Source organism: Silurus meridionalis, chromosome 19 (genome assembly GCF_014805685.1).
Source record: "Silurus meridionalis isolate SWU-2019-XX chromosome 19, ASM1480568v1, whole genome shotgun sequence".
NCBI classification, from domain to species: Eukaryota; Metazoa; Chordata; class Actinopteri; order Siluriformes; family Siluridae; genus Silurus; species Silurus meridionalis.
This window is the reverse complement of record NC_060902.1, coordinates 5,162,021-5,189,161: the sequence shown is the minus strand read 5'-3', so window position 1 is coordinate 5,189,161 and position 27,141 is coordinate 5,162,021. Positions and strand designations below refer to the sequence as shown.

At 34.9% G+C, this 27,141-nt stretch overlaps 1 protein-coding gene across 6 annotated transcripts in view; it reads left to right on the top strand.

Annotated features, from left to right (window-relative positions):
* Positions 1–27,141, top strand: part of dock3 (dedicator of cytokinesis 3) — a 228,867-nt gene that overhangs the window by 23,239 nt on the left and 178,487 nt on the right. For all 6 annotated transcript variants that reach the window (XM_046875282.1, XM_046875279.1, XM_046875280.1 and 3 more), the window contains exon 2: positions 26,599–26,682. In XM_046875282.1, the coding sequence (XP_046731238.1) occupies positions 26,599–26,682 (84 nt within the window). The remainder of the gene's footprint in view (positions 1–26,598; positions 26,683–27,141) is intronic.

The following is a 27,141-nucleotide window of genomic DNA, read 5'->3' as shown; positions in this document are numbered from 1 at the left end:
TTCACAACTACAGTGGTACGTTGACCTACGAGTGCATTAATGTACGAGTTTTCCGAGGTATGAGCGGCCACTCGGTCGTTTTTTTTGTTTTGTTACGCGAGCAAAAAACTGAGGTACGAGTTTGAGATGCCGCTGCTAGATGGTCAAGCGAAGCCAGAAAGCAAAGATTGTGACGAAAATTAACATAAGCAAAGAAGAAAAAGTAAAAATTTTAAAGTTTAGGGATACGTAGTGAACAGGAGTGATAGTAAAAAACGAGTTTTAGTAGCGGCTTATGGTCCGAAAAATACAGTAGTTAAAATCTAAGTTTTGAGAATTAGAATTGTTGCTCTCCACAAAGATGGCTTAGGCTAAAGAAGATCGGTAACACGCTGAAACTGAGTTACAGTACAGTGACCAGGGTCATACAGAGGCTTTCCAAGACAGGTTCCACTTGGAAGAGTCCTCGCAAGAGTCATTCAAAGAACTTAAACCCTCATGCTGTGTCAGGTGCAGAAGCTGGCTTAACAAACAGACTCATGAGTGCTGCCAGCATTGCTTTAGAGGTTGTAGAAGTGGAAGGTCCGCTTGTCAGTGCTCACACCAAACCATACGCAACACACTGCAACAATCGGTTTGAATAGCCATCGTCCCAGAAGGAAGCCTCTTGTAAACTTGTTTGGTTCAGATGATGTCTGCATATTTGGCTATATCTTGACTACCAAGAAAATTGTGTCTTGTCTACAGTGAAGAATGATGGTGGTAGCATCATTGTATGGGGTTGCATGAGTGTTGCTAGTACTGGGGAGCTACAGTTCATTGAGGGATACATGGATTCCAACATTGACTGTCACATTCTAAAGCAATACATGATAACGACCCCAAACACACTGCTAAGATGACAACTGCCTTGCTGAAGAAGCTGAAGGTGAAGGTTATGGAGTGGCCAAGCATGTCTCCAGACCTGAACCCTATTGAACACCTGTGGGGCATCCTCAAACGAAAGATGGAGAAGCGCCATGTGTTTAACATCCAGCAGTTTAATGATGTTATTTTGGAGGAGTGGAAGAGGATCCCAGCAACAACCTGTGCAGCTCTGGTGAATTTCATACCCAGGAGGATTAAGGCAGTGCTACATAAAACACATAATCATTTTTCACTCAAAATGTCAAAAATAATGTCGAAAATAATGGCTGTATGTAGTTATTTTCAGAGGACAGTAAATCCGTATTGCTATACAAGCTGCACATTGATTACTGTAATGTATATTCAATTTTCATTTTTACAGTAATGTCCCTATTTAAATTTTTATTTATATAGTATTGTATAGAAATGTATTTTTTTGTATATATCATGTACACCTTCTTAAATAAACTTTGGTTTAAAAGAGGCAGATGTAGAGGACAGAGTAGTATTAAGACAGATGTTCCGCTGTGGTGACCCCGAATGCGAGCAGTCAAAAGAAGAAGAAGAAGAAGATCTTCTTAAATAAACTGATTTATGTTTTGACATAAAGGGCAAGGGCAGCTTAAAGACAAACCAGGATTTCCTGGTCAAATTAAACTGATCCATCCTTATACTGTGGAGACTACTGTTTAAAAGTTTTTAGTATATGACAGCATAAATGATTTTTGTAAATCTGATTAAGATTATATGCTCAGAAATACTGTGATTATCCCTGAAAAATTTAATGTGCTCTGGTACTTCCAGCAAAGACAAAAGACAAAAATAAATTACCATTAACATTAACATTACATGGTCTAAAGTTGAAATTAGTTAAAAAAAAATATTGTATTGTAAAGTGACCAATTTTACTACAATTACAACTATGAGTATTGTTTATTCATTTTTTTTGTGGAAAACATATTTTACAAACTAACCTAATCAACCTACAGATATAGCTTCTGTGTACATAAAAAAAGGAGTACAAATTAAAGCACTGTATATACTTTATTACAGTATATTGTCAATGTACAAACTTTGCAAAGTACAAGATACACTGAACACAGAACCACAAAACAAGGGGTAGACGTAATGACACATATACCCACTACACACAAACAGTAGTGTTTAAATCCACAAACTATTTGAGGACTAACAACAATTAGGTGAACACATTGGGTAACAGACCAATAAGAATAACAGGGTAGGGACAGGACCCAAGTCAAAACAATGACAAGCACAAAAAAAAAAAAATAGCTGATATTGCACAGAGAATCCTGCCATGTCATAATATATTGCCTTTGGCATTGCAGCTATAACATAAAGTCTATGTGTTACTCCAAGTCCTCTTAAGCAATTAATGTAAGAAATAACATGAATTTAATTGAACAAGAAAACCTCACCCCTGAGTCTGTTGTTTATTACGATAAAATCCCATGAATTAAATTTAACTAGTTTTAACAGTCTTACATTCTTCTTTGCATGGTGATTCTAGACACTTCTAGAAATTTCCAACACAAAATAAAAACTATTGGCCCATTGTGCAACTCTATTTATTAACTTAATTATGTAATCTATGGGTAGATTTATTGAGATCTGGCTCTAATCAAAATGAAGAGAATGTAAAAGCATACCTGGCCTGAGTCGTGAAAGCCATGTCTGTGTGGATAAGTAAGTAAACTCATTAGTAAACACTGCCCTGGCATGGCCGGCTGATCAGGATGACAGATTGCGAGCAGACGGCCTCCTGAATGTGCCACGGAGCTTCAGCTTCTCATTCATGGCTGACTGAAAAACACCATGGTAAGCCAAAAAACCCACTCAGATAAAGAAAGAGAAAGCGACAGTGGCTGGAGAAAACACAGGATGATAAGGAGGAATCTTAAAAAAGCAAAGGTAACAACCTTAATTCGGATAGGATCGAACAGTCAATGTATCAATAATTCAAGGCAAAAAGCCACTAAATAAGGCCCCAGAATGACAAAGAACATGGTGTTTTTGAGCCTGGTCTCCTAACAAAGGTAATTTCTGCCTCAGGACAGTGATGGTTGCAATTAGTTAAAATACATTGGAGTTATCCATCAACAGCTTGACAAAGAAAAGTTAAAATTTGAGCAATGTATTATATCATGATGTCTCATTAATGACATCAGAAGATTTCTGTAACGCACTACTGGGTTCCAGAGCATGTTAAAGAAGCCAAACTCACTTGCTCATGGCTTGAGACTTCACTCTACTCATATACAATCAATGTTTGCTCAAGTCCAGCTCCGCTTTGGAATTTATATATTTCTTAAATTATATTTATGATGAATTCATTCATTCATTCAATTGGGTAATTTAACAGATGTCTAGCTAGCAGGGGCTTTATTTGGGTTGTTAGTCATTTAGGGCTGGGCCCAGATTCTCCTCCATCAAAAAATACTTAAAATAGACTGTTACTATGCAAATGTTTTCTGGCATAAATTGTAAAAATCAGAGAAGGAAGGAAAGGTTTGCATTTGATTTATCATATAATCAAAACATGAATAATCCAGCTGCTGAATATCTGAAATCAGAGACATTTCAGATATTTACTACAATTATTACTAGGTTAACATAATGGAAAATATAAATATATACAGTACTTCTTTGCCTAATACTGAAAAGTGACTATACAATGGGAGGCACAAATATCATTGTATGATTTGGTTGCTACAGGGCCATGCTAAATACATTAGCTGTCCTTATGCTTTGCTCATATGTAACTTGGAACCCATATAGTCATTTACACACATTATTTTCTGTTTCAACATGAGAGGATGTTTGTGTATCAGTTTCAGCCACTTTAATGGTAAAAATAATACAAATCTTCTTCACACTAACTGACTATCTGAGTAAAAGTTTGTCAAAATTGATTGATTGATTAAAATATTTCCATGTATGATCCAGTTCACCCTGTCTGATAAGTTTTGCCTCTATTCACTGAAGAGGCAAAATAATAACACTGTCATCTTCTTTTACTAGCATTTCCATGGTACTGCTCTAACTTTGAAGTTGAAAATTATTCAGGGCCTAAGAAAACTCTTCGGTGCAACAGTTCTGAATGTACTTTTCTGAAAGCTTTTCTCATATATTCATTCACATTTTTTTCACACAACTGGTTGAGCAGCAAATCATTGAGAACAGGCTTAAAAACATCCTTCAAACAATTTCTTATTTTTCTCAAACCAGTATACCACAAAATGCATTCTCCTTTGATTGAGCGGTGCAGAATCATCAGAAAGGCTCTCTCCGACTTGGAATTATCCGCTCTCTGCTCTGCTGGGTTCATTGCTGCATTTCCTCAAAATAAAAACTTTCTTTCGGCTTCTCCCATCAGGGATCGCCACAGCGGATCATCCGTATGTTTGATTTGGCACGTGTTTTTACGCTGGATGCCCTTCCTAATGCAACCCTCCCCATTTATCCGGGCTTGGGACCGGCACTAAGAGTGGCTGGGGTTGGTTATAAACAGAAAGGTTGTACCCCTTTTTTTTAGAAAAAGTGAGAACTTTTACTTTGACTGTTTAGTGTGTAATTACTGTAATTATTTAATAATTTTTGTGTAATTTATATTTTGTTTGGACAATGGTCCAATGGGTTTCACCTTAACTCTTAAAATACTGTAAAGCTGCTTTGAGACAATGTCTGTTGTAAAAAAAACCCTATAGAAATAAACTTGACTTGACTTGACATTGCATAAAGGTGTAAGTAAATATATATTCACTTGCACTGATTAAATATTGTGGGTGCATGATTTGAACATTCTCGACCATTACATTGAGGTTAATTTGGCAAACATTTGTTTGCAAAAACAAAAAAGTTTTTTCATTGCGAATAGTGTTGTCGTACTGAAAAAAACAATGTGTCAAACCCTCCAGAGATCTTACAACAGAGGGTTTTCCACTGTACCAAGTTTTTTAGAAAGCTTTAGCCATTTATCATCTAAAGAACTGTACTTTTAGAGAGTGGTGCTCTGCTAATACTTATGAGATATGCAATAATGGAATCTGAGCCAGTGGGTAACACAGCGGTTTTTCTAAATGGTTGACACACTAAGTAATGCCCCTACAGCAAAATGTTTAAGAAGGCTGCCCTTGTGGTTTGGTGATGGGAGGTATGGCATGGTAATTTCCATTTCTATTTAGTGCAAGAGTTGTATATGCTTCTACACTACTAGTCCAGTCACTACATACCCAAGTACTGTACAACTTGTACAGTGTAAGACATTAAACAGATATAACCAGTAAATTAGATTAAACTAAATTACATGTTCATGAGAACATGTAATTGCAAAAAGAGAACATAAAATCTAATGAAGCAAAATGATTACTACATTATATCTTTGTTATATTTTGTTTGGACAATGGTCCAATGGGTTTCACCTTAACTCTTAAAATACTGTAAAGCTGCTTTGAGACAATGTCTGTTGTAAAAAAAACCCTATAGAAATAAACTTGACTTGACTTGACATTGCATAAAGGTGTAAGTAAATATATATTCAATTGCACTGATTAAATATTGTGGGTGCATGATTTGAACATTCTCGACCATTACATTGAGGTTAATTTGGCAAACATTTGTTTGCAAAAACAAAAAAGTTTTTTCATTGCGAATAGTGTTGTCGTACTGAAAAAAACAATGTGTCAAACCCTCCAGAGATCTTACAACAGAGGGTTTTCCACTGTACCAAGTTTTTTAGAAAGCTTTAGCCATTTATCATCTAAAGAACTGTACTTTTAGAGAGTGGTGCTCTGCTAATACTTATGAGATATGCAATAATGGAATCTGAGCCAGTGGGTAACACAGCGGTTTTTCTAAATGGTTGACACACTAAGTAATGCCCCTACAGCAAAATGTTTAAGAAGGCTGCCCTTGTGGTTTGGTGATGGGAGGTATGGCATGGTAATTTCCATTTCTATTTAGTGCAAGAGTTGTATATGCTTCTACACTACTAGTCCAGTCACTACATACCCAAGTACTGTACAACTTGTACAGTGTAAGACATTAAACAGATATAACCAGTAAATTAGATTAAACTAAATTACATGTTCATGAGAACATGTAATTGCAAAAAAGAGAACATAAAATCTAATGAAGCAAAATGATTACTACATTATATCTTTGTTATATTTTGTTTTCTTTTTTGTTTACCTAAATTGAGTTAGCTAATAAAAACCCATTAATTTACTGTATTGATCCCTTAGGGAAATAGTAAAAAAATTAAAGAAAGAAATGGTTTATATAAAAATCATACTGTTCCATTGTAAACCTTAAATGCAAAAGGCAGCATTTTAAAGTCTTCTTCTTCTTTTTCTTCTATCACCAAATCTGTTATGCTTTATGCTACAGTTATTAGTTAACATGATGGCCAGAGAATCTTCTAGTTAAAGCATGAGTTTAGCAAGGACGTGAATGAAGTGTACAAGTGGGTGTCTCATTTGTGACTGTCCTTACAACCTAATCCAAGCATGCTATTTAAGAACATTCTGTATTTTCAAGGAGGGGAAACACAAGGAATTAGAAGCACCACATTGCCAGGGTTGGACCATTCTGTTGGAGACTCAAAGGTTAATTTCCAATCTTAATAGGATTTTTTTTTGCATTCCATTGTACTTGTTTTCTCCTCCAGGACATTATTATAGGTGGCATTTCAGATCAGAGTCTTGTTGTCCTTATTTGTCTCTATTATTTGCTCTAGGTCATATGATGGTGGCTGCTGGACTCTTAGCGCTGACCTAATATTGCTGTTTTGTTGGTTTTAGGCACGCCAGAGTTTCATTAAAGAGCATTGCGGAGAACATTGGATTTCTGTCACAGTTTAATAAATATCCATGCTCCTACTCTTTATGCGCTTTCCTTGTCACATGACTTAGCATGCATTGAGGCTTTGTTGTGCGTATCCTGAGTCCTTACCCAGCTGGCTGTTTTACATCTTATTGCAATTATACTATTATACTTTACGGTAGAGATAACCAATCCAAAGGAACTAATTAAAGACCCATGGCAATTATATCATTAACTAATTATTCACATGGGGCATGTTTGATTAATTTGAAGTATGTGAGTAATGCAACATTAATTTAATCAGTTTGACATCATTACAAAGTGACATTTTGACTGCCGCTTTCAAAAGGGTTATTTACAAATGATTACAATTGTTCACGACCTGCTGGCTAAGTACCTCTAAACGAATAACCTTACAGGCAAATGATTCACCACTTATTGTGTTAATCACAAAAACACACATCATTCTGTTCAATTGTGTCATGCACTCAGATTTCTAACACTCCACCTTTTAACACAAAGGCAAGATGTGTGACAGTAATCAAGGATTTTAGTTCACCACATCGGTAGCTGGTATTCCTATGAACTGGAGAAGCGTGAGAATGACATAATACTGGCACACTTGTTTGTTTAACACTCGCTCCTATACTCTGTGCCAAGTGACAGATTGGCACAAAAACATGGCTTTGTCCAATGCCAGACTAGACATAGCAGTTACAGCAGAGACTATTGTTGTACCAACTAAGTCCACTTTAATACGTTAAGCATTCATTAAACACAAAAAAGCACAGATATGACAGTGTATTCTACACAATGTTCAACAATAATACAAATTTGCTAATTAGAAAGACCTTCAACTTAAAGTAAATCTTCTGACCTTCTATTTATTATAATTTTTGCTGTAAACTCATCAATATTATAAGGCAGTGTACATTATTATTGATGTTTAATAAAATCGCCACTCTCTCACCATGAAAAGATTCAGCTAAAGTTCCTTTCATACAACTATCCCCAGTCATTAATTGACCCAAACTACTTTTTTTGGGGCTGTCCTTGAATCCTAAATCATTTAAGACTGATTATAGTGACTAAATATTAAAAAGCTATAAAAAGCAGAATGAGAAGAACATTTATTAATAGTAACCTGGCTGACATCTTTGTAAGTAGCCAAAGAGCTGTATATTACCTGGTTAAGAAATACGGTGCAACCTCGATACTCGCAGGGGTCACGTTCTATGACCCCTAGCGAGTAACAAAAAATCGCGAGGTTGAGACTCTCATTTGATGGTTTCTTTTTCAAGGGGAATTGTACATGTACTGTAAACTCAACAAAAATTGTGAATTACTTGTCATAAATGTTTTATTTACTACTTTAAATGAATAATAATAATAATTATGTAATTTATTAGTACAAACTCTGTTCTGAAAAGTTACTCCGGACTTTTCGAGCGACTCACAACCTATGAGATTTTTCGCGAGTTACTCTTGGTCCGTTTCCAAATGAAAAGTTGCGAACTATCGAGGTTGCGAGTGTCATGGTTTTGAGAATCAAGGTTCCACTGAATTTATCTGTGTGCTCTGCTCCTGTTCTCTACAGATATGTGGAAAGATTGTTACAAGTAATATAAAACAATGTATTTGGCAGATACTTCAAAATCATAATTGAAATTTGACATAGGGTTATGCATATTGTTATGTTATTGTTATGAATATGCATATGCAATTGTTATAAACTTTTGCATTGTCAAAGATACACACTTATTTTATCTAATTTTATCTTATTTGTTTGTTTCATATGGTCACCCTGTGTCCATATGGGTTTCATCCCTGTTTCCCCCTTGTTTCCTCTCATTTTCCCATAAGCTTGCCAGTAGGTGACGTAGTGTCTCTAAATTGACCTCTGGTGAAAATGAGTTAATGAAGTGTGTGTGTGTGTGTGTGTGTGTGTGTGTGTGTGTGTGTGTGTGTGTGTGTGTGTGTGTATATACACATCACAACCAGGGTATATTCTAATTTCACACCCAGTTTCTCTGGTAAAAAAAAAAGTATTCCTTATCCACCATTCTATCCAAGTTGTAAAGGGTTACTAAAGATATTAGTGTACTCCAGTCATTTTAGACACAGGCAGAGAGAGCAGGGTTAGTGAGGACAAAAGTTAGATACGATGTGTATTATTCAGTTTTGTTAGCAGGAATATTATTGCTTGACATTTGCTCTCAACTCACACTGAGTGAAGCCCTGAAGGTTTGTGTGGGATGTTAGATGTTTCTATTTATTATATTATTTATGACATAATAAGGATTAGATTATATTCTTGAACTTTTCTATTAATTTTTTTCTGTAGCACTACACTCGTGAGTGTACAGCAACTGAAATTTTACAAATAGATATCAGCATTGAGGTATGCTTATATCTGGCTTCTATTATTATAACTCTGTTTAGTGTTAAGATGAGGCAATATCGGTCAATAGTAAAAATAACTAAAAATCTTTGAATAAGAAAATTATAATATATGTTGTATTATATAATATAAAAAGGAACTAGTAATGAGGCAAAGTTTGAGACTAAAGAATGGAAGCTAGAAACCTTACACCAAACTCTTTACTGTGGAACACACCATAGTACACAAGACAAAGACTAGACAAATGGTGAGCTAATAATTAGATCAATCAGTGAAAACCAGAATAATGACTGGTGAATACAGTGAAAATGGGAGGGTAACACCAAAAACAGCAGCTTGAAGAGAGCTGGAAAGCACTTTATTAATCATATTTTGATTAAAGCTGATTGAACTGTTGAAGATTTGACATTGTCCTATCATTTTCTTTTTTTTTTTAAAGCTGGTATTGCACTTGTTTTTAAGAGAACAACTATGTGATCTCAATTGCACCCAGGTTCTGGTTTGAGATATACCTTTATTCGTCCCACAGTGGGGAAATTGCAAACATCTGCAGTGGCCATGTGAAAGCTTAAAATGTAAAAGCAAATGCGTAAAATCTAGGAAATACATGCAAACCTAGAAAAGTATAGTATTTTAACATTCACCAACAATACTTTAACATAAAAACTTTAAACAATCATTAAGGCAAATGAAAAATTAAGCATATAAGACATCTTATTTAGGTAGAGTAAAAAAAATCTGCCAAATAAATGTCTTCAGCCTAAGAGGATTTGTCACAAATAAGCTCATCTACATTAATTACTTAAATACACTGCAGTTACTACCTGGAGTCTATATATGTAGACAGACCCCCAGGCCCTCCATAGATCAGCTCATACAGGCAGCTCAACCAAGAACCTTACAGGTAAATCAATAGCTCTTATTATGCAGGAGAAAAACAGCTTCTCTCTGACTTTTTGCCCTTCTTCACCCTCCCTCCAGCTGGGAAATCAGTGACACAAAGGAGAAGCACAGTGTTGTTTAGTCAGGAATGCTTACGAGGCAAATTCCACTTTAACACATATTTGTATTGAGTGTTCGTGCTGCTGGAATGCATGATACTCTATATGGACTGATAGAGTTTGTCGACACCTGATCATAAGATTCATATGTGTTTTTAAACATACCATTCCACATTATACCTATTTGCTGTCATAATAACCTTTACTCTTCTGGAAAGATGTTTTATGAGATCTTGAAGTGTGCTTGTAGAGATTGGTCAGAAGGACGTTAATAAAGTCAGGTACTGATGTGGTGAGGAGGCCTGGGGTACAGCCAACATTTCAATTCATCCCAGAGGTGTTTAATAGGGTTGAGCTCAGATCTTGATAGTAGGCCACACAATATCTTCTACTGTAACCAGGTAATCCATACCTTCATGAAGCTTGCTTTGTATACAAACCTGGAACAGGTTCGGGTCTTGCATATCAAGTGAACTGAAATTTAAATGTTACCACATCCACAGACATCCTATACAATTGTCTGCCTTCAACTTTGTGGTAACAATTTAGGAAAGAGCCACAAATGGCAGGAAATTCAGGGACAGTGTACTAATACTTGTGTCCAAATAGTGGATGTTAGTGGATATGTGTCCACAAAACTGAGATAAAGGAGATTATGGCTGATTAGAGGTTCTATTCAGAGCCCTAATTGCTTGTGGAAAGTACCTCCTTCTGAAATGCTTCATGCTCTCATTCCTTCTTGAGGCATGTGGATAGAAATTACAGTGAATACAAAAAAACCCTAAAACATCACTATATTGAATAAAATAAAAGGGAAAGAGGAAAAACTCTCAATCACACATGCATGTTGTTTCATTTATCATGGTGTGCCTCTGCTACAACAAAACAAAAAAGCATGATATTAATCTGCTGAATTTTTTTCCTCTGCTAAAGTAACTGCAGTTTCTGAGCAATGTGCATATTAAATGTATATGGCTAGGATGATTCTGCAATTATGTATTATGATAATCTATAATGAAATTCAGATATTGTGGGTGTAAAAATTCTAACTCAAATGTATTGATGTTTGCTGATCGCTAGTCGAACTTCGCTGTAACGGTTTGTCTCTGAACAACCAATCAGAGGACGGAAAATGCTGACAATATGCTGTGAGGAAATCTGATTGTTTAAAGAAACAGACCCATTGCTAATATAGTTTAAGGTACATTGGCCAGCAGTACTGACTATGAAGGCCCTGGGCAGATTAGATTGACATGGCAGCACATAGAGGCTTAAATCTGATTGAACAAAAAATCTAACATTCACATACACGTACTGGAAGCAGTGCAGCCAAAAGAAACACTCTGAAATAAAGAGAATAAACTGTTGTGAATAAATTAATACAATTTCTTGGAACAAATATTAGAATTTAGGTTGTAAATGTAGGTCAGTGGTTCTGATAGTGTTTAGGCCAGCAGAGAAGGCTTTGGTGACCCTGATAGCCCACCACTGGTATTATCAATGGGAATATGTAATCTAATGTATTGTTATTATTTTTATTATCTGTATCTAAACCATACTAGTCTGAAAAATTATAGATCTTCATACAAGATCTGAGTCAAATTCGAATCCTATAAGATGCATTTTAAAAGAAAATGGGTATATTAAATTTTCTCTAAAAGAAATTGACATCTTTATTTGTTGATAAGCTGTATAGCATGACATATCCTGTAATTTCATTTGCAAAATCATTGACATAGATGATGTTCTGCTGAACCAGAATGAATTTTTTTAATTAAATATATCATTGCACTAGAGATCAATGAGTTAAATATTATATTCATTTTGGTTTTGGTTTTCACACAATAAGGAAAAAAGTGAGGAAAAAAATCTCGAAACCTTTTTTTTTTTTTTTTAACAGACAAAGTAGAATTGCCATAGTGATGCATAGTGATGTCATCTTTCTTATTTTTCTTCTTCTTTATGAACACATTTGTTCATGTTTGCATTTTAATTCTATTTCAGTCCTGTCTCCTCTTTGTATTGTAAGAATTGTAATGCCTTGCTACGTTCACCTGTTCTACAAATGTTTGACTATTATAAGAATGTCTATTTGAGTCTTTCTCTGTCTGTGTTTTGACCTCCACTATAGACAAGTATTTGCATAGTTTATGCAGTTGCATCTTGTTTTATTAATTTATTGATTTTAAGTAAAAAAATGGCCATACAGATAGTGTGTGACAGTGATTTATGAAAGGGTTATAATTGAGATTATAAATGATGGCGTCACATTGAATCTTGGGTAGTATTAAGGTATTCCGAAGAAGATCAATGTTTATACGTACCTCATGACATAGGCTGAAATGTTTTTATTTTCGAAGCGGCTTAGCACAATTTATTTAGGTCAGTAAGTTAATCTGATTAACTGACTGCAGCAGGACCCTGAAGCAAAGAGCCTTCCACAGCTGCATATAACCACACTGCTTAGCATCTAAGCATCTTCGATTGTGTATTACCCCTCCATTGTGAATTAATGTAAGCTAACCTATTTTTGGTCTATATTTAACTTAAACATGTGTGTGTCCTGCTTTTGACTCACTTACCATTGGGGTTCTCTCAATGTTCCTGTCATAGACTGTGCATGATTAATGTGCATGTACAAGGAAACACTCCATACCATATAAGGGTTTCTGTTAATGTGTTATGTATTATGTATTTATTGCATGCTTGACAGTATTGATGTGTATACACAATGGTTCCATAATTCTCCAACCAGTAGAACAGATGGTTCTATTTCTATTTGCATTCTTTTCTTTATTGAATATGAAATACTTTTTAATATGTAAAATATAAACCTTGAGTGAAATACATATATTTCAGAATGTTTAATTTGGCCTCCATTTTGTTACAGTATCTCACAAAAGTGAGTACACCCCTCACATTTCAGCAACTATTTTAGTAGATCTTCTCAACGGACAATAATATAGAATTGAAACTTGGGAATATTTCAGAGAAGTCAATGTGCAGCTTGTACAGCAGTACAGATTTACTGTCCTCTGAAAATCACTCAACATACAGCCATTATTGTCAAAATAGCTGGCAACAAACGTGAGTACACCCTAAGTGAAATATTTTGTGTGAGCACCATAGTTATCTAGCACTGCCTCAACCATATTTTTGTTGCATTTTAATGAGATCTGTAAATGTTTTTCTTTAAAGATTTCAACATCACACTATAGATTTTTGTATTGATACTGATAAAGTATCTAAAAATACAGTATATTGCCTTTGGTCATTCAGTAAAACTAGCATATAAGAGACAGAAGCTTGCTTTGCCATGCCTGGCCATCAGAAACTCCTCTTTTCTGAATCTCATCCCACATATTTAATACTTTCCCCCTACTCTCCCTACTCTCACATCAAACAAGACACTGCCTTTACTTAAATTAAACGTTCAGCTTTTTTTCACCAAATTATTATTTTTTAGTACATTGCTGGAATGTTGTTGGACATCCAGGACTCTCATTTTCATGAGTGAATGGATTTACTTTAGCCTGTTCCAAACTGAAATGGTGGAAGTAAAGAGCGGAAGTGCTCAAACTTTAGAAATCATGGTTTAAAAAAAAAAAAAGGTTGGCCAAACATACTTTCCACATCAAGACAACATTTGTATGTGATAAATAAATTTGTCCACAGCTAGCACTAAAAAACTAAAGTGTTTACCACTCCTGTGCAATAAAGCACATTCGGCTGCTTCTTGGAGAGCCAGGGTGGAACAGTACTGATAAAGTGGCATGTTGTTGCTGGATAGAGCTCTGTAAATGTTTCATGAAGTTTCTTGTCAAAGACAGAAAAGGAAACCAGGAAAATACAGCATTCTAAGAACTATCATAGCCTGTGTGTTCTTTTTTTTCTTCCATTGACTTGCATAAAGAAGCCCATAAGTCGTTTTTGTCCCCAAGTGCATATTTAGAGATAATAATATATTTCTAAACTAAGAAAATGTTTCCTGAACCTAATTCTCCCACATTTCAAAGGTGAGGATTCTTCAATTATGAATAACAAAGGAGCTACCTGTATATCATGATAAAAAAAACCTGAAGCAATTTATGGAAAGGAACATTGTATTGTCTGTTTTTCTGTCTGGTCTCTGGAAACAACACAGTACTATTCCTGTGGCTGCTGCTGCTGCAAAAAAAGACCAATGACAGTTTTGAAGCTTTAGACTGTAAAAAGACATGTTCAGCTCTTTTTCCTTAAGGTTTTTAACACAGTTGACCACAGCATCTTGTTAAAAAGGCTTCATAGTATTGGGTTATACAATCAAGCTGTTGGTTGCTCGGTTTGCTAATTATCTCTCTAATAGAATCTAGATTTAAAACCTCTTGAAGCCTAAAAATCACAAAAAATTTCTGTGGCCATTTTTTTATTAAAAATAAGAAATATAAATGGAGAAATTAAAACCTTCAACGCAACACAAATTTATTCACGACGTCCTTTTTTTATCCAAACATTAAAAAAAGAAACTCCAGCGTTGTACCTTATTTAACAAATAAAACAACCAAAAACAACTGTACTCTTATGTATATAGCACAACATATAACATTTTTTAAATCCTTACAAAATTAATGATTATTAAATATGACATAATAAATCATAATTCTCCCCATTTAATCCTATCAGCCTATTAGGCAACCACATGTCAGGTGTTAAAGCCAACATTGATAACATATGCTATAATGCAGCCTTATTAACAATTTTTTTCCCTTATGCAGCCCTGTTTTTTTTTTATCTTGGTAGATTGTGTTTCACTTGAATGAACTCAAAACCTTCTCCAATTACTGTGATAGAAATCAACAATGCCACGTCAGCGCCTCTTTTCATGCGGGAATATCAGTGGAGATGAGAATACCAGCTGAAACATTACAGGAGATTTGGAAAATGGGCCAGGGCTGTCAATCATTCCTGATATAATATATATGCTTATTGCCTCATCTGCCTATGGATTATTTGTTACATTATTGAGCAATAACATAATATTTTAATGTAAAATTGCAGACCTCCTACACATCAAAAATTGCCAAGTCTGACATTCAATAATTTTTTACACACAGTTGCATTTTGGAGGTCTGACCTGATATGAAATTGTCAGATTGCTGTATTAATGTTTATGTAAATAATAGTTGATAAGTGTCACAGAGTGGTTTAGTTGAGTGAATTTAATTGAATTAAGTTCACTTCATTCACATCTTTCCTATTACAATTGTTGTATTTGGCATAGAACAATATCCAAAACAAAAATTACTTTTCTGCTTTCTGGGTTTTTACGTTTATTGCTTAATAGTAATTTCATGTTCCAAATTTTGTGTGTGCTTGACCTACATGCTGAAAATAAGTGCCCTGATTGTTGGTTCAGTGATGTATTAAACATAAAAAATGGTCTGATTGGTGGGTAAATATAAGTAAGGAATAAAATATGATAGGGCATGCTTTGACAGACGATTAATATTGATCTATGAATATTGACAGAGCTGCTATCACAGGATATTAAAAAATCTTCTGACTGTTCAGATGTTAAAAATCAATTATTTGTTTTTAGGGGTCCAAGCACAAGGTACTCAAACAGGATTTTTATTCCTCTTAAAACAAATCATGCAGAAAATTGGTCAATGAATAGGGCTTAATTTATATTATATATAATTTGAATATAATAAATATATTATAATTCACATAATTAATTAACAGAAGGTTTATTCATTTTGTTCATTTATCCAATAAGCTGTAACTTATGATTGCTTGGATGTAAGTAAATGAAACTTGGCGGGAAATGTGAGGAGTGATCATACATTGGGAGAGTGCTAAAATCAGATAGCCTCATACGGACTGAGCTGAAATTTGTTCTAGCACAATTATTTTATATGGTGATCTAATTGCTTGGGAAGCATTAAAGCTTTCATGAGTGCATCATTCTTATAATCTGTAACTTTAATTATCACTTTAGTACAAAAAAACATGCCTGCCATCAGTGACTCAGATTCCAGTGGCATTTCAGTAAGATAGCATTGATATTTCATAACCAAATTTCATTTTAACTATTGTAAAATTGGTCTTATTGATTTCTTTATTGTTCAATGTTCAGATGGGTAGAAATGTAATCATATCTAAAGAAACACATAAAAACCTGTCACTTGTGTCTAAATATAGCAACCAGTGTTTAATGAAGATTTCTTTTGAGAAATAACAAGAGCTGTAAAGAAAAAGAAGTGTCATATTTAAGGGCACTGGACAAAACAGCAAGGCTGAACTTTAAGTTTTCAACCCCTTCAAAATGCTTTAGCCTACTTCACCCTAAAACGTACCCTCCATGCCTTGGTCAGGTTCTTTGTTCTGAAGTATACTCAAAATGACCTTCTGGTTGAACGTTTCGTAAATGCTTTTTTCCCCCTCAGAATCAACCAGCAAAGTTATTTTAACATCCCTGTCATGACAGTCTTGCTTAGGCCAGAGGTTGGAGTTTGGCCTATGACTAGTAGATCGATATCTTCACTTTGCTAGAGTGAAAACTTTTCATTGGTTGGCAATTTAGACAAATACAGATTTGGAGATTATAGGCCTTTCAGGTTTCTTAGAGAAATCCCTTGTTCCTGGTAATGTTTTTAAGTTCTTCCATTCATTACAGACGAACACCCCTAAGAATTTAAATAATGGTAGATTTTTGCTATTTTATGGAGTGGTAAGCATCAAGGATGTTTTCTTGTGACAGTTAAAGCAGGGCTAAATGTGAATGTGTTTGTCTCTATTTGTGGCAGTGGATTAATTAACTCTGTGTTTATCTGGCAGCTTAGGTTCGGTTTTCCCTTTGTTGTTTTAACTCTTAAATTCTGTAAAGCTGCTTTGAGACAATGTCCGTTGTGAAAAGCGCTATAGAAATAAATTTGACTTTACTTGACTTTAAAAGTATTAGCAAAATACCTGACCTTCAGTAATGTGCATAATGAAATTTCCATATATACAGTATGATCTATAAGTAAGAATTTAATCTTTATGAGGTTGTTACTTCAAATGTTTACATTTTATATTGTATATTGTTAATAAATTTTAAAGGAGTTTTTGTATGTGCTAGCATTGCAAATTCAATTCAGATAAGGTAAAAAACCCAAACTTTTTCCAGCATGACAATCTCGTAGCTCTATGAACACATGAGTTGCCATCGTTGTACTGGCAAAACTCGAGTGTTCTGCAAAAAGTCCTGACCTCAACCCCATTGAAAACATTTGCGCTGAATTAGAATGCTGACTGCACCCCAGACCTTACTAATGCTCATTTAAAAATCTTGTGAAAAGCCTTTTGATAAGGGTGAAGGATATTATAACAGCAAAGTAGACAAACTCATTTCATTTTAAAAAAAGGACAGACAATTGTTTATGTCAACTCTCCATAAACCTTTAGCCTTACATTGTATATGTTGACACTAGTTAGGACTAGGTTGGATTTTCAAATAAAATAAAAGTACATACAATATTTACTACCATGCTGTCCTAATTTTTAACCTTTGCAAATGATTAAGTGGATTCATCTACAGTTTTTGGATATAACTATACATCATATACTAGAGCGTAAACATATGCATAACATGTGCATCATTTCAGTTTTACTTTGCATGGCAGACAGATTACAATATTTTGCCAGCATATCTAGATGGTACTTTTGCAACAACTTATTTCATTAGTTTGTGGCTATTGCTTTGTACTCGTCTGCTTTTCAGTCTGCCATATCGAGTTGGGGCATTAACCATGACAGAGCATGCTTACTGGCCAACATATATTTCATTCACAAAGCAATTGATTTTCCTTTACACACACACACACACACACACACACACACACACACACACACACACACACACACACACACAGACACACAAAGAGAAGAGGAGGGTGCGCCAGTTATGCATTGTAAACAAAGAGCTAACTTGCACAGCAACATAAGAATCCGAATGTTTTTTGTAACCATCACATAGGAATTCAGTTCATTTAGGAGTTTTCATAATTCCACATTTTATTTAATGCACAGCAGAATGAAAATATCATGGCTTATTAGCATTGCATTGGTCATTTATTCTGAACTGGTCTGGGGACAACTATGTATACCAACATTTACTAAATATTACATCAAATATACTACTAAATATGCATACCCAGATATATTATACATTCTGAATATGAAAACTCTAAGGGAGTTTTTTTTTGCCACAGTCACCATGGCTGCTCATCAGGGATAAATACACATCATTCACCTTTACTCTTAAAATTCTGTAAAGCTGCTCTGAGACAATGTCTGTTGTGAAAAGCGCTATAGAAATAAACTTGACCGGACGTGATGTTTATCTAAGGTTGTACTTAACTAATTTTAAGATTGGACAAGGACCAGATCATTTTTACTTTGTCCTGATACTAAGAAAAATTTAAGAAAAAACGTAAATGCAGAGATTTATTTTTAGAAAGTAAAGACCACATGCGGTGCCAAACATTGACACTCTTATCCAGGAAAATTCATGATATCAATCTGAAGTTGGTTATTCTCGTTTCTTCTACAATTAATGTACTATTACCTAGTTAAACAAAGACTTTGAAAAACACCAACTATTGCAAGTAATAGTTACAGGTGTGTTCATAAATTGTGCTACAAATATAGCAACACTCCTATTTAATGACACACAATTGCAATATCAGGTGGAGAATTCAATATTGTGCATTTGGTATCTATTCATTGTGTTTTCACACCAGGATTACAGCATCCCTATGGGTTTAAATCACCAGTTGGGAGTAAACAAGGGTATACCCAGAAATTATTTAAATGGATAATTTTTGTCCCTGTGCTATGGAGATACTGTACATTTTCTTTACATAATCTTAAGGCATTTTAGACAATTAAGTGCTTTTGATATTCATCAAGTTTACTAGCAATTAGACTTTATTTCTGTAATGATTAGATCACTCTGCAGGTGACTGGAGCGTGACTGAAAGGACCCAAATGCAGGATGTCACAGGGGTATGGAGAAAACAGGCTTTGAAAAAAGTAAACAGAGCATTGGGGCAAAGGCAAAAACTAAATCTAACAACAGTCCAGGGTTGAACACACAGGCAAACAGGGTGATGCAGGGAAGACAAAAACAAAACCGAAAACAGAGTCCAAAAAAAAACAAAGCCAGCAAACTGAGCAATACAGGGAGGGCAGAAACACAAACCAAAAACCAGTCCAGAGTTCAAAACCAGAGATGTCAGAAACAGGATCAGGATCAGGATCAGGATCATGCAGGGTGTCAAAAATAATCTCAGGGGCTAGGGAGCCGGTAAAATAATCTGGCCCCGAGCTAAAATCTCAGGTGTCCTTAAATACAGAGAGTCGCAGGGAAAAACGGCAAGATGGCCGCCGACCCGGAAGTGCACACCACGGAACCAGAAGATCCTGACACTCTCATAAAGTCCATATCGCTAGACAAATACAAGATACATAGGCAAAATTAGCCATGAGAAAACAGACTTGGGTAGATAGGAGCAAAAATCAAGAATGAAGAAAAAATACAACAAGAATCTAGTATTAATAAACATAATAGTAAGGCTTGATAAGTCAAGAATAGCATCATAGTGTGTTTAGAAAGTATAGGTGTGTGGGAGTGTAATTGAGTCTAGTTGTGTGTGATCAGTTTGGTGGTGACTGTGTCATGTGAGAGTTTGTGTGTGTGGGGTGTTGTAGTCCATGACGGCCATGACTATAGGCTGCAAAGCAGATTGTGAATGGCAACCGTGTTTGTAGGCAACAATACCACCTGTGAGTCGCAACGAATCCTTTGCTGACTCGGCACACTGATGAATTTAAATCTTATATCTAATGGCTTTTGGTCAGTCACCCTTAAAACTTGATCCAACATTTATTTCGATTTAATTCATTTTTATTTGTATAGCACTTTTAACAATGATCTCTTAAAGCAGTTTTACACAGATAATGTGGTGATAAAAAAATGAATAAGATGTTCTTTATGTGTAAGTTCGTCCCTGATGAACAAGCCGGTAGCGACTGTGGCAAGGAAAAACTCCCCGAAATGGTATAAGGAAGAAACCTTGAGAGGAACCAGACTCAAACGGGAACCCATCCTCATCTGGGTGGCACTGAATGTCCATTTATTACAGATAAACCATGTTGAGGTGTGCAATGATGGTGATCCGATGCAAACTGTAGTCCTGAGTCAGTGTAGCAGACTGTTGACATTAACTACAGTCCAAATCCAAATCCTCAAAGCTACTGTTCTTACTCTGTAATTTCATGGATCCCCAGGGCGTTGATGAGAAACCATCCCCAGCTGCACAGAGTGGCCTCAAATCGAAAGAAAACACTATCCAGAGGCATGCCAGGACGAAGTGGGCAGATCGGAGGAGAGGAGAGGAGAGGGGCAGGAACTGTGGTCACTGGAACCTCAGGAGCATGTTAACTCCACTGACAGAGAGTAAGAGAGAAAGAGATAGAGAGAGAAAGAGAGAGAGAAGGATATGGATTATTAGTTTTCCTTATTTTTGTATAAAAGTTAAGGACACTGTGTAGTTGGGGACTCCGGCAGAACTCGCTATAGCAGCATAAGTAAAAGGGAGAGCCAGAAGGTAACACAGACATGAGGGATCTCTGGGATAAGAGACGGCCCATCACACCACCGTCAACAAACCTGAGTAAGCACGTGAAAGTGAGGGGATAAAAGTATTCAAATATCCCAGTTCACCAAACACTCTATACACGATCCTACAAATCTGCTCTTGTACCTAAGAAAAATCTACCTCAGTGAGTGTGGAGAACTGACCATTTACATCAACAAACTGATAGTGATCAGTCAGATAAGACCTAAGCTAGGAGAGATCTGTTCCCTCTATTCCAACAACAGTCTCTGGTCCAGCAAGGGGGATAGGATGATCAAACGTTGAGCAAAACAAGTAAAGAGACAAAACCCTGATTAGAGGCCAATAACAGGTAATTTACCACTTTAACTAGCTCCGTCTCTGTGCTATGATAAGGCCTACATCCTGACTTGATACGTTTCAAAAAATGTTATTCCTCAGTACAGTAGATATGAGCAAAACTGCTGTGCTACAGCCTTTTCTAAAATCTTAGAGATAAAGGGGAAGTTTGATATTGGACTATAGTTGGACAGCTGACAAAGGTCAAGGTCAGGTTTCTTAATTGGGGGGTTGATAACTGGCAGTTTGAAGTATTTAGGTATTTAAAGTATTCAGGTTTTTTCTGTTTCAGTTATTTACAGTAGATAATATGGAAACATGGGAAAAATATCATATAATGTATTTGGAATATAATGTAAACATTTTATTACCTATCTAAGTAATGTCTAAACCCAGCCCCTAGTTTCAGATCAGTATCAGCAGGCAAATATCCCCCTCATCCTTCAACTGTCAAATGGTGTTAAGTATCAACTCTTCATCATAAAACTTTAAATATTTCATTTAAATAGCCTTCAGATGAGCACTAAAACTAATGTCCAATATCTACTTTATCTTTTATATCTGCTATCTTGTCTTATTTCTTTATTTTAAGGTTTTCCTTGAACAAATCATCAAAGTTCAGTTAATACACTTTCAAAATTCGTCAAATTTTCCTTTAATCTGGTAAGTTTCTGGAAAATTGTTTTAAGGAGGGAAAAAACATTATTATTTTGACTCTTAACCAGCTCATACACTTGTTATACAGAGTATGTTATTGATTCTGTATGTGTAGTATATTTATTTTCTTTTAAGCATTTAATTGCCTCAAATGTTTATTATTAATTGTTCAAACAAAAAGCATGAGGAAATAAGATCCTGTCTATAGTCATACATAAATGTGCATGTTTAATTTAAATAATTTGCAATAAGAATTTTTCAGTTCAGTTTCCATAAGCCTTCTGCTACACATACTTTTAAATCAATAGCACATACATTTAGTTCCTTTCGCATTTTAGAGCACACTTATTCTCGATGTGTACGTTTATGCAGTTTTCGGCTCTAAATGTAAGCGAAAGATTCACTGGAGTAGTATATTTATCACTAACAGTATGAAGTCATTGTGACGCTTGTGCACTTTTATTTTTTTAGTTGGTAAACAGCAGACAAAACTCAGTTTGATGTTAATAGATAGGCTTAAAAGGTTTGTGTGTGTGTGTGTGTGTGTGTGTGTGTGTGTGAGAGAGAGAGCGAGAGAGAGAGAGAAAGAGAGAGAGAGAGAGAGAGAGAGAGAGAGAATACTCTTCTGTAGAGACTTGGCATGACAGAGAGGTTGAGATTTTCTAATGGGCATTAATCAGACTGCCATCTAGTGTTGTACAGATTTAGTACAATTTTAATAACAGAATCAGTCACTGGAGAACAGGATAAAAAAACAAAAAAAAAAAAACAAGCAAACTTCAAACTAAACCAAAAAAAAAAAAAAAAAAATTACCAAGAAATGTAAAAAAGCAAAGCTAAACAAAAAGAAAAGAAAAAAAAGTAGTCAGAAAAACAAAACACTAGAAAAAACAACAACAAAAGCAAAACAAACATACTAAAAATACTGAAACTAAAAGAAACCCCCCCATAAAATACACAAATAAAATGTATGTAGTTATTAAGCTTACCAAAGTGAGTTTGTGATTTTACAGGTGTGTCATTGTACTGTACACCCATGTATGTGTCAGGACTAAAGGTGTAAAAGTGACACGAATGGCTCTGGATCACCTATGTATTGTGAATACAGTTTTTTATGACTTGCTTTCTGTGTGAAGATGAAGGTTCAGTAGCTGAGATGACCAGTGTACTGTGCCACTCTGTCCAATCAGAGCAGCTCATGATAATCAAGCTTATTAAAAGCAAAAATGCACAATAAGCACGGGTAATGCCACTTTAAAAGCCTTCAGACAAGAAGTTTGGAGGTCCTTCTAATTAATTACAATTAATTAAAGTATATGCTATTATAAATGACGATATCAATTTCAACACCAAAACAGAGAGCAAACTGATTTGCAAGCAGAACACAACAAACCAAAGAAGGTTATATCATTAGACTGGGTTTTGTTCAATTAAATTAATTGTCATTGTTTTAGGATTATTTAGTTGTATACTTGTTGCTGGCTGTTGAGCAAAGATAATATGTTCATGAAAGATAATATAAGACATCATAAAATACATGTCCAATTTAAACACAACCTAAGTTTGGATAGAAAACATACTGCAAATGTAACTGTAGCTCAACAATTGAAGCACAAATGCTGGATCATTGGTTCAGGTTTTTCTTCATATAAAATGCAGTGAGTGATGGTGAGAAACAAATGGCAAATCCAGGCACAAAAGAAAACCCATATAGAAAAAGTGGATGACAAAACTCTGAACTAAATGTTAAAAAAATAATAACTTTGCAAAAAACTACAGAAACAGCAGGATATAATAGACTAACTAGTTAAGTGCTAAACACAAAACAGGTGCACACATTAGAGAAGCAAACCATTGATATAACAGGTTTTAGGACAGAACCAAAGCCAAAATTAAAGCAGTTGTAAAAACACACAAAAACACATGGGCAAAAAAGGACAAGCGCAAGCATTCCTCGCTGTATTTTAAACAATCCTGTGCATTTTATGTTTTATAGCATTTTTGAATCTGGGTTATGTTTATACACACAGTGGCTGTCAGGGAATTTAGAAGTTAAGGTGAGAGCAAGTGACTATGATTTCCTCAACAGATGATCATCAAACAACTTTGCTTTACTTTGCTACAGTAGTAATATAGTGGAGCATTATGATGGCACTGGCAGTTCCCCAAAAGAAAACTTGCAACTGTGATTTGGGGCCATAGTGTATTAAAAAAACAACAACATTTTGTTATGTTATAACCTTATTCCAAAATGTAAATGTAAATTCTTTTTTTTATATACATTTTTAAATTATTTTTAATACATTTGCAAAGATTTAAAAAAAAATTCAAGTTGTCATTAGGTATTGTTTGTAGAATTTAGAGAAAAATTTTGAATTTTATCTATTTTGGAATAAGGCTGTAACAACAAATTGTGGGAAAAGTGAAGCTCTGTGAATACTTTCCGGATGCACTGTGATGACTTTGACATTGTGTGTGTGTGTGTGTGTGTGTGTGTGTGTGTGTGTGTTTTAATCCAGTTAACTCTAGTTCAACCACTATTACCATGGTAGCAACATGCAATAGGTCGTAGTATTAAAAAGAAACCATTTTTAAAAAGGCTTGAAATCTAAAAGGTTTACAGCCCTCGATGAACATCTGATGAAGACATAAAAAAAATGGGGTCCCCAGAGAACGAGCACGGTTTCCTTGTGCCATCATGGTCACTGCTGCTCCTGGATTCTGTAATGAATACTAATTTGATGATCTATTTTCCATAATTGAAATGCAATAATTTCTCAAACCATGCTGTTAATTTTGACCCTCCTCTTTGCTTCTATGAACAGCCACCCTGCCCACTGCTGGCTAGTTGTGGGATTAGATGAGACAATAACATCTGATTTGTATCAGTTGCTCGACAGTGTAATGGTTTGAGCTGAAAATTGCAAGAATATTTTTATTTATTTATTATTTACAAGAGTTTATATACAGTAAGTCACTAATGGCTGACTGGGTTCATTGCTGTGTTCCAGTGCAGTGCAGCCTTTTATTGGTACCTAATTTCCACATTATGAATGGCAATATAACAACGTCACTCTGAAGGCTTTATACTTAGGTCCGGCTACAGGATGTTTAAAGTAGACCTCTTGTTGAAAAAAGGCACTTTTAATGCTGTTTTTAAATATTTACAGATTCCCATCAGAACCTCTTTCAGTGTTTTTCTTGGAAATTACTGCAGCACTTCCAAACAAACATTAAATATTAAACCAAAAGTGTTTGTGGCCTAATTACAAATCACATGATGTCATGAATGCAACTAAATGAACGAGATAAAGACAGTACCCCCTGTCTGCTAAATCTAAATGCTCTAATGAAAAAGGCATTAAGTAGGATTACTAAACAAAAGACTTGCTGTTTGATTTAATCTCATTTAAATCCAAACCACTTGGGTCTTTCCTGGAGACACAATGCTGATACTGGCATTAATGGTGATGAAACAGCAACTGACTATTGTCTTGATTAGAATAGCTTTAAATATTCTTTATTCATATTTAATATTATTATTTATAATATAAATGTTTGGATCATTTATTTCCAAAGTGAGTCAGATGATGTTCTAAGTATTGAGCCATTTGAGAAGTTACACAGAAGTTTCACCAAATGTTCACAAGATGGCTGTGGGACAGAGAGAGCTACAGATGCAATTTAACAAGTTTGGCAAAGTTAAATTGTGAAGTAAACAGATTATCAGGTAATATACATAACTGCAGGCAACACATAAGGAAATTAGAAAACTCACAGGGGTGTGCAGTTACAGACAATAATCAGATTGGTGTAAATGGAAACGATATGAATCACAGCTGATTATTTTCCAAAACAGCACATCATTAAATCTTGTTCTGCTAAAGTGAACATTGTATCATTGAACTACACGACAATTTTTTGGATTAAATTAAGGTCCTAAATATTAATAATGAATTATAATCCTAATTTTTTTTTTTTTAATCTTTGTTACCAATACCTACTGATTTTTTTTTTTTTTTTTTATGTGAAGTTTTTGTGAATGAGATGTTGAGACATGCACATACACATATTAGGATGTTGCTCGTGGATAACGTCAGCTTTCACGCATTTCTTAATAGTTTTGGAAAGAATCTGGGAAAAAAACAATCTGGCAGTCCAGAGTAATTCCAGAGTTGTTGATTCACAGGATGGTTGAGGGTTCGAAAATAAGGGGCTGTAGTGCAGATGTAGACCCAGCTATGTTTTTCAATAAATGAGCACTTATAAAAAATCCCATAGTAGTGCTAATAAACTTGTGGGGCAAAAAACAAGAACCAGAAATCCTTTTACAGAAATCCTTTTACAGCAAACCATTTATGTATTAATTATATTTTTATCTGCAAGATAATTCCTACATTCTGCATTAGTCCAGATGTAATTTCTCTATGATCTGATCATTTTTATTGTCAAAATCCAAAAATAAGAAAAAAATAAGGAATAAAAAAAAAAAAGAGATCTGCCCACCTCGGATTGTGCAATTCCTTTAATATTGAATAAGTGTTTGCCTGTGACTATTTGTATGAATATCTCCAATAAACTGTTTGTAGACCTTTTGTCATTGTGTTCTATAGTCTATATGACTTATTTTATATAACTGCTATCGATAAAACCGCAATAAAAAAGTACCATTAGAAAAAGTAGAAAAAGTAATTCTATAATATCAAATTACTACATTCATATTTGTGATAAACAGCAATTTATAATTGTCAGATCACTAAATCCCTGTGTTCAGTACATCACGGCATTTATGTCTAATTCTTTTTTCTGTCTCTTCTCTTCTACTCAGTGATCTGCAGCTTCCGTGGCTCTCTGGCTCATGGCCTGATTCTAGAGATTGGAGAAACTGTTCAGATCCTGGAGAAGTGTGAAGGTAAGCTAGTCTCGTACCACCAGAAAAAAAACTTTTGTTTAGTGTACTGTTTGGAAGTGCAGTAGATTCTGTTCTAAGATATGTCTAAGATCTACAGTCATACAGAATTAAGTAAATGTTTAGATATATCATCTCTAAGAATCTGTAAACACTCATTTACTATAAACAATGTTAATTAAAGCAGTGTTTAATTTCCTATAACAGCACGATTAGGACTGATTTTAGGCTACAAGCAAATTACAAATATAACTGGCTTGTTTTATATTAAAAGATTACGTAGATCTACATAACAATCCAAACAAAGAAATTTGTAATTTTCTTGTGCAAATAAGTGTTTTTTTGTGCAAAGAAGCTTATTTTGGAAGAAGACACTTTGCAACAGTCAAAAGTTCAACTTTACAGTCTCTGACACAAAAGCCTTCAGGATGGATGGATGAATGGATGGATGGATGGATGGAT